The sequence below is a fragment of the Fukomys damarensis genome, unplaced genomic scaffold, assembly GCF_012274545.1.
Source record: "Fukomys damarensis isolate Sample0158 unplaced genomic scaffold, DMR_v1.0_HiC HiC_scaffold_32, whole genome shotgun sequence".
Lineage (NCBI taxonomy): Eukaryota > Metazoa > Chordata > Mammalia > Rodentia > Bathyergidae > Fukomys > Fukomys damarensis.
Window position 1 is genome coordinate 30,887,678 of NW_022900944.1, and position 7,677 is coordinate 30,895,354.

Genomic DNA, 7,677 nt, shown 5'->3' on the forward strand with positions numbered 1-7,677 from the left:
TTTTTTTTTTTTTTTTTGAGTGTTCTTTTCAGCTAAACCTTTGTGTTGGCATACATTAGAAACACTATTCCCCTACCTTTATTGTATTCAGTTTCCATTGTTCTGAGAACAATTGTGACACTGTACCTCCATGCAGACTTCGACAGTGGTCCTCTCAGGTTCTTACAATTATTTTATATAGTGTCATAAAACAACCATCATACAATATTCTACATATCAGCATGTCTCTTTGTTTGCATGTCAGTTTCCTGAAGCCAGTATGAGCAATAGGTACAGAATCAGGTGCTCCATATTTATGTAAACTGCTAAATGACTTATTCCTGAATGCTGTCAGATAATCTGCAGTATAACACACAAACATATTATAAAAGTAACTGCAGATATATGATCCATGAATTTCTCACCTTGTATTTTCTTTGTGTCCTCACTTTCCATGCTTGTCTGTATTCTTATTCCTTTTTATTTCATCTGTAAGATAAAGGTATTTCTCATTTTAAATTGGATTTTAAAAATGCCAGAAATACAAATGTAAAGGAGATAGGGAAAGAATAGTTTTCTTAAAACCAGAAGAGAAGGAATTGAATCTGTAACTTATTAATATGTGATAGTTGATATGTCTAAATTCTCTGAGATTTAGTTTCCTTCTCTGTAAAATAGGATTGACATTCCTACCTCATAGAGTTGTTTCAAACATATATAAACACATTTTTAAGACGTACTTTAGGCATTCAACAAATTTTAGTAAACAAACGAATGACTGACTAAATCAAACTGGTCCTCTTTTGGTCCCCCTTCCTTATTTTAACTATAAATCTTTATTCCATAGTTTCAGATTGGACACCACAACATAAATCAAGTTTAAAACACAGACACAAACATATACTCTTTAAATTTTCATTTCTCTTTACAAACTAAGCTTAATACTAAATTTTTCTAGAATCCATGATTATTGCTGGCATGGTATTCTACTACTAAGCTTAAATTTTTGAATACATCATTTGTTAGAAAAATTTCTGTACACATCGCTTGTCAGAAAAATGAGGAAACACTGATATGGTTTTTCACATACCTACTTAAGAATGTTAAATTGATTATTTATAAAGTTATCAAAGTTCAAATATTTTCTTAGAGCAACAAATTAGGATTGTAGAACTCTAAACTTTTCTATTTCAACATGAAAATAAAATCCCTAAGAAGCTTAAAGAAATAAAAGAAGATTTTTATAAGTTAATATATGAATATATATTTATTTTGCCATTTTAACATAATATTGCATTAAAAAGGAAATGACAAGGTACATTATGGTACATCCACAAGATAGAATATTGTTACAAGAATACTGACCTTGAGTAGAAATGTTTAACAGCAACCAAACATACTTATGTTATATAAAGTTAACCATAAAGAATGAACAAGATTCAAAATTTTATCTATAGTATGGTACCAACTAGAGGCAAATATAAAACTGGATGGAAAGACAGCAACATTATTAACAGTTATCTTTAGGAGGTGATTCCATGGCTGTTTTATCCTAGTATTTATTTTTTGTAATTTTTAGAATAATAATGACTTATTCAGTAAGTACCTACTGTAGGTCGGACTTTGTCCTTTACACTTTACAAATCCTACTTTTTTGGTTGTCACAATAACTTTATGAGGAAGCTATATGAACAAAGATTAATGAGAAAAGGGTAAATTATTTGCCCAAGTTCAAATAGCTGAGTTGGAATGGAAACCAAGAACATTCAAGGCTGACAAGAGGAAAATTTTCTCCTCCATTATGCATCTCTCATATATATATAGTATAAATACATATTATCTTTGGGCAAATGAGTTGATCTGGAAAAAGAAAACTAGTTTTTTTTTTTTTTAAATGAGGGGTTAAAGGTTTACAACTCACTGGCAGAGTACCTGCCTAGCATCCACAAGGCCCTACTTTGATACCTAGCACCACAAATCAAATCAAATAAAGTTGCACTGCACAATTTAAATGTGGCCTAGATCTTAGTTCAGCACTAGAGATTCATGAAGCTTAGTGGTACATTTGACAGGCTATGGGTTTGATTCTTAGAACAGGGGAAAAAAAGTCCAACTGTCAAAAAATGGACTGTTATATCATATGAAGATGTTTTTGTTTTGTGGGGAAGCTTAAAGATTATTTCCTTAATCAGTCAGTCTTCTACTTTTAATATAATTTTAATCTTATTTATATTTTGTTTTTTTGAGACAGATTCTTATTGTGTAGTTCATGCTGGCCCTGAACTCACTATGTAGCCCAGACTGGTCTAGAACTTGTGACAATCCTTCTGCCTCAGCCTCCCCAGTGCTGGGATTACAGGTATGCACCACCATGCCTGGCTCTTATTTTATTTTTAACAAGGTCTACTGTACAAATTTTCTTGTCTTTTCACTTCTTTTTGCAGCGCTGGAGATCAAATCCAGGGCCTTGCACCTACTAGGCAAACACTTCACCACTGAACTTTTCCTCCAGCTCCTGTGTAACTTTAAAATCTAAATGTCACTGAAAAGAAAAAAAAAAAAAAAAAAAAAAAAAAAAAAGAACTTTTTCTCCAGCTCCTGTTTAACTTTAAAATCTAAATGTCACTGAAAAAAAAAAAAAAAAAAAAAGAATAACACTAACATGTCTGAAAGTCTGGAAATTGAAACTGACAACATACAGTACACTACCTTCTTTTTATATTCTTTTCTAAGAAATGGTTACTCTGCACAGTAAAATAAGAGTTTGCCAAGTATCTAGTAGCAGTAATAAGAGTTATCTATCTACGAGCCAAGTGCAAAGGGATTGTAATTATAAAATTCTATTTAAAATTATAAAACATGTATAGTCTATTCCCAAGTACAAAAACAGCTGCCAAATGAAGCAGATTATGAAGTGTTCTCAGTAATTTAATGAATGGCTGCAAATTGTTACCAACAATGAGACTTTAAAATCTTTTATAGTTTTCAATGTAACAGTTATCCTAAAGGTTTCACTCAATCTACTCTCCAGAATAGGACTATTAATTCACATTCAAATTTCAATAAGAAAACTAGTTGAACATCATTCCCCTAGCCCTTTGATGCTAGGGATGGGACAAAGAACCTCACTCATGGAATGAGTATGCTCTACCACTAAGCCATACCCTCAGCCACTAAATTTTATTCATTTACCCAACCTAGAGAATGTATCAAAGCCTTCTTTCCGTGTAAGATTGGCAGGGGAAAAAATAATTTCACCCCTTATTGCCATCACTAATTTAACAATGGATAACCAGCTTAGAATCACACATCACAGAAAAATGCCCTTTGAAGGAGAGGCAAGGTGGACAAAAGGGTTTGCAGTTTACAATACTGTATAAATGTTCTGCTACAATAGTTTAAGTGGATTGTGAAGTAACAGTTTTTCGAGTCCCACAGAATCCGCTGAGGGTACCAAGAGTCAACTAGCTCTACAATATTAACAGCAGATGAGAGCACAACGCCTCTTTGCCTCACCCAGGTTCCACAGATAACTCCCATCTCCCCAAAATCAGGCTAACTCCACCCTGCTCCCAAGATTTCTGCTCACTGACACCAGCGCTTGAGTACCCTTCAGAGCTGAAGACCTCCTTCGGAAGAGCACAGACAGTCTCAGGCTCCTGTTAAGAGGAGAGTCTGGCCCCCGTGTTCGGCGAAGGACAGGCGGCCCCTTGCTTAGCTAGTGAAATGACCTCACCTATGGGCCCCATTCCTTCCTTACAACGGATTCACTTGGGTAGGAACCGGAGGACTGTGGCAGTGCACAGATGTAGACACAAGACTAAATGGTACCTGTCAATGACCTTTTCCAGGCTGTGGAGGCTGCTCCAGGGTCTGGTGCCTGCTCAGGATGACCGCTCTGTATCCTCAGATCAACCTGTTCCCTCAAGTGGAACACTGGTGAGTGGGACCTGTGGGGTGTAACCACATCCGAGCTGCTGTGAGGGGATCTTGGGCGGCCTGCGCAGCCTGCCTTCCACAGGAACAGGCTCTGCTAAAGCAAGGCTGGAAGCGCGCGTGTGAAGGCCTGGGCCTTTACTCTGTTCCTTTATTTTTAAATTCAGGGGATCGAACTCAGGACCTTGCACTTGCAAAGCAGGCGGCGGAACCACTAAGCTAAATCCCCCTTTTCACTCTGAAGGCGAAGTGCTCGAGTGGCTGCCATTTTTCCCTTGCTGCACACCTACCTCGATGCCTGACAGGTTTCCCGCTTTATGGGCCTGGCCTACTTCCGTTGGGCGGGACTTCCGGGCGGAACTCCGGCAGTCCCTGCAAATCGCTGGTTTCAGAAATTCCCTGGGGGTAGCCAGCCAGTGGGCAGGTGCAGAGGTTTTTAACGGAGGAAAGTCACAATTTGAAGGGGATATCCTTTCATCTCACTGCCCCTGGTTTTAAGGTCTTCCTTTCCTCAGAAAGGTGTTAGCCCCAAAGGAAATAAGGCACCCTGGCTGACAAAACTCGGATCGAGTTCAGTGGCGGTGGGAACCTGTGCGGCGCATGCGTAGAGTGACAGGCCGGCCCCTGCCCAATTCTCACTCCTAACCTTCTTGGTACACCAGGCCGTCTTGTTTTGCGCTGGGCAATCCATTGAGGGGCAACCTTGCCACTTGCCACACTTGCCCCAGGTTATATCACAGGCAGCTTCAGTTAAAGCAACCGCAATTTTGTCGAGACCCAAAGACCAGGGTTCCTGGCTCTCACGGGGTCAAGGACTACCCTTGTTAAATAAAGCCTCTTGCTTGCTCTAATAAAATCCACCCCATGGGAGTGGTGGGAGATGGAAGTGAATTAGGAGACGATGCCTGCTGTGGGAAAGATCAGTTGATACAGTTTGGGCCCAAGAAAACCACATCTCTGTGAAGCACCCCATGGCAAATTTAGCGCTGCTTCTGACTTTGGAGGCACTGGCCTTTGGAGACTGACCTGCTGCCCCTTAGGGTCTTTAAGGTCTTGAGTCATTCCTCAGCCATATGTAAGTCAGAAACTGAGCCCTGCCTTCCCCTTCTGGATTTTCTGCTTGCAACCAAATCGTTCTACTTGATTAACAATCCAATGTCATTAATCTTCGCAATGAAGATTAACACAATATAGATGGAACAAACCTATAAAATTTCAATTAGTTGGTAGCAAAACCTAAATTTGTTAAAATGCCACTACATAAAGGGGATGGTTTTGTTTTCTGATAAAACTACATGTTCTTAGCTGGGTGTGGTGGCTCACACCTGTAATCCCAGCACTGAGGCTGAGGCAGGAGGATTGCTTTGAGTTTAAAACCAGCCTGGGCTACATAGTGAGTTCCAGGTCAGTCTCAACTACATAGTGAGACCCTGTCTCAAAAAAACAAAAAACAAAAAAACAAACAAACAAAAAAAACCCAAAACAAAAAACACCGACATGTTCTGTAATGTTTCCTATTATATCGCATTCATTTTTAACAAATAATGATGGTCCTAAAGTGTCCATAGCTAAAATCCACATGTAGCTAAAATTCATTACTTAAGATGGTAGTGAAAGAATATTTTAGGAAAAAAAACAAAACAAAAAAACAAACAAACAAAAAAAACCCAAAACAAAAAACACCGACATGTTCTGTAATGTTTCCTATTATATCGCATTCATTTTTAACAAATAATGATGGTCCTAAAGTGTCCATAGCTAAAATCCACATGTAGCTAAAATTCATTACTTAAGATGGTAGTGAAAGAATATTTTAGGCTATTTCTAATGAAATAAAGATAACCTATGACAAGTAACTGAAATAACAAGCCAGTAACAACTCAATGAAAAATGGGTAACATTTTCTGGGAAAATGAATGTTTCTTTCCCCCTCCCTTCCAAATAACACTACATTATTACAAATGAGAAAAATGTTTATTGAGCAAACAATTGAACAGCTGTCCTTCACGAGAATTTTACAAATTAGATTGGACAGTAATTTTACTGAAAACAATTATAATTTCAGTCACTAACACAGTACAATGGGTGCTTAACCTACAACTGGTAAGTTGCCGAAGTTTGTGACATGCCACTATAAATGTAGGTATTATTAAAAATTACAAATTGTTTGGTGACTATTTTAATAATCTCTTGAGCAGCAGCTCCTGCAAAGAAAAAGAAAAGCAAATCTTTGAAAGAAGAAAATGTCTAGTTAAAATAAAATTACTCAATTTTGTAAAGAAACCTTTCCATATGCAATGTTTAAAAGCAACCCAAAACAGGCATAGCTTACTGTCATATCAAAATAAAAAACTATAATTCTTTATAATTGTGGTATTAAAGGAAATCAAAGTTTGTTAGTAACAATTGGCTATTACACCACAAATTAAAAGAATGGAGCATTTTTAATTGTGGTGTAAAAACACTGGCAAGATACAGTAAGTGAACAAAACAAAGTTTAAACAGTAGTAGTTTGGTTGATGGAACTTTTAAAAAGAATATGGAGAGGCATAAAAGATTCAACAGAAGAACACCCTTATGTTGAATTTGAATTTTACCTTGTGCCTATTTTACTTTTATAATATAAAAAGATAAAGGTATATTTATACATTTATATATTTGTATCTTCAAAAGGACCTATATTAAATACTGCTAACCTGCTTTAATTATTCAAAACAAAACACAAAAGAAATAAAGTTCTGCATCTTTTAAAACCTGAAGCTAAAAAACCAAAACCAAAACCAAAAACAAAAACCTGAAGCTGCTTCTTTCCCAAAGCATTCAATGGCATCATGAAACTTCAGACACAGGATACAGTAGGAAACAAAATACAAAAGAATCTGCTACTTGTTCTCATGAAACTTACTTTCTAGCAGTGAGAGAAAAATAATTTACAAATAATAAAATGAACGCCAGGAATGGTGATGTACACCTGTAATCTCAGCATTTGAGAGGCTAAAGCGGGAGGATCAGTGTGAGTTTGAGGCCAGCCTGGGCTACACAGTGATTTCAGGGCCAACCTGAACTACAACGGGAGACCCTGCCTCAAAAAACCAAAAGAAAAGTGTTGGGGGGGTTCCTCAGTGTTAAGAAGGAAAAGGAAGATGTGAGTCCAAGTAGAGGGCTCAGTTTTGGAATCAGGATGGCCTCACAGAGAGGTAACACTGCCTATCCCAAAGATCATGAGGGAATATAACAATACTGTTCAAAATGGTTATAAAAGAGACAGAAGTAAAAACTTCAATTTAAACTTTTTTCCACTATAGGAAGTAATCTACCCTCTCTGGTTGTGTCTCTTCTTTGATAATTTGCCTTTTTCTATGAACTAGCAGATTTTCTATTTAGACATAAAAGACTTTTTTTGTTTTTGTTTTTTTGGTACTGGGGATGGAACTTGGAACCTTGAGCTTGTGAGGCAGGTGATGGCACCATTGAGCTAAATCCCTGGCCCAAGTTTTAAAATAAGTTATCCAGAATTAGGTGTTAGTTTGGGTTTTCTTAGAATACAGTTTCCTTAGATCTGTATCATTCATTTGCATTTGGAACACTAAATATTAATCAGACCTGGGTCTACCTTCAAAACATTAATCATCTAGAAGGAAAATATCATAAGCAAATGTCTCAGTCGATAAGAGGTCACTGGCTGGAAAATAATTTTTTGTTTATATTGAAGGTATTACAGACTGAATGTGTCATCATTCTTTTTTTTTTTTTTTTTTTTCT

At 36.9% G+C, this 7,677-nt stretch overlaps 2 protein-coding genes across 7 annotated transcripts in view; both read right to left on the reverse strand.

Annotated features, from left to right (window-relative positions):
* Terb1 (telomere repeat binding bouquet formation protein 1) overlaps positions 1–5,176 on the reverse strand; it is a 41,753-nt gene extending 36,577 nt beyond the window's left edge. For 4 of the 5 annotated variants that reach the window (XM_010612165.2, XM_010612164.2, XM_010612166.2 and 1 more), the window contains exons 1-3: positions 4,206–5,176; positions 3,811–3,929; positions 405–468 (exon numbers count right to left, since the gene is read on the reverse strand). In XM_010612165.2, the coding sequence (XP_010610467.1) occupies positions 405–435 (31 nt within the window). In that variant the 5' untranslated portion in view covers positions 436–468; positions 3,811–3,929; positions 4,206–5,176. The remainder of the gene's footprint in view (positions 1–404; positions 469–3,810; positions 3,930–4,205) is intronic. The other variant, XM_010612163.2, reaches the window with a different exon arrangement.
* Positions 5,177–5,900: 724 nt separating this feature from the next.
* Nae1 (NEDD8 activating enzyme E1 subunit 1) overlaps positions 5,901–7,677 on the reverse strand; it is a 21,221-nt gene continuing 19,444 nt past the window's right edge. For both annotated transcript variants that reach the window (XM_010612168.3, XM_010612167.3), the window contains one exon: positions 5,901–6,119. In XM_010612168.3, the coding sequence (XP_010610470.1) occupies positions 6,010–6,119 (110 nt within the window). In that variant the 3' untranslated portion in view covers positions 5,901–6,009. The remainder of the gene's footprint in view (positions 6,120–7,677) is intronic.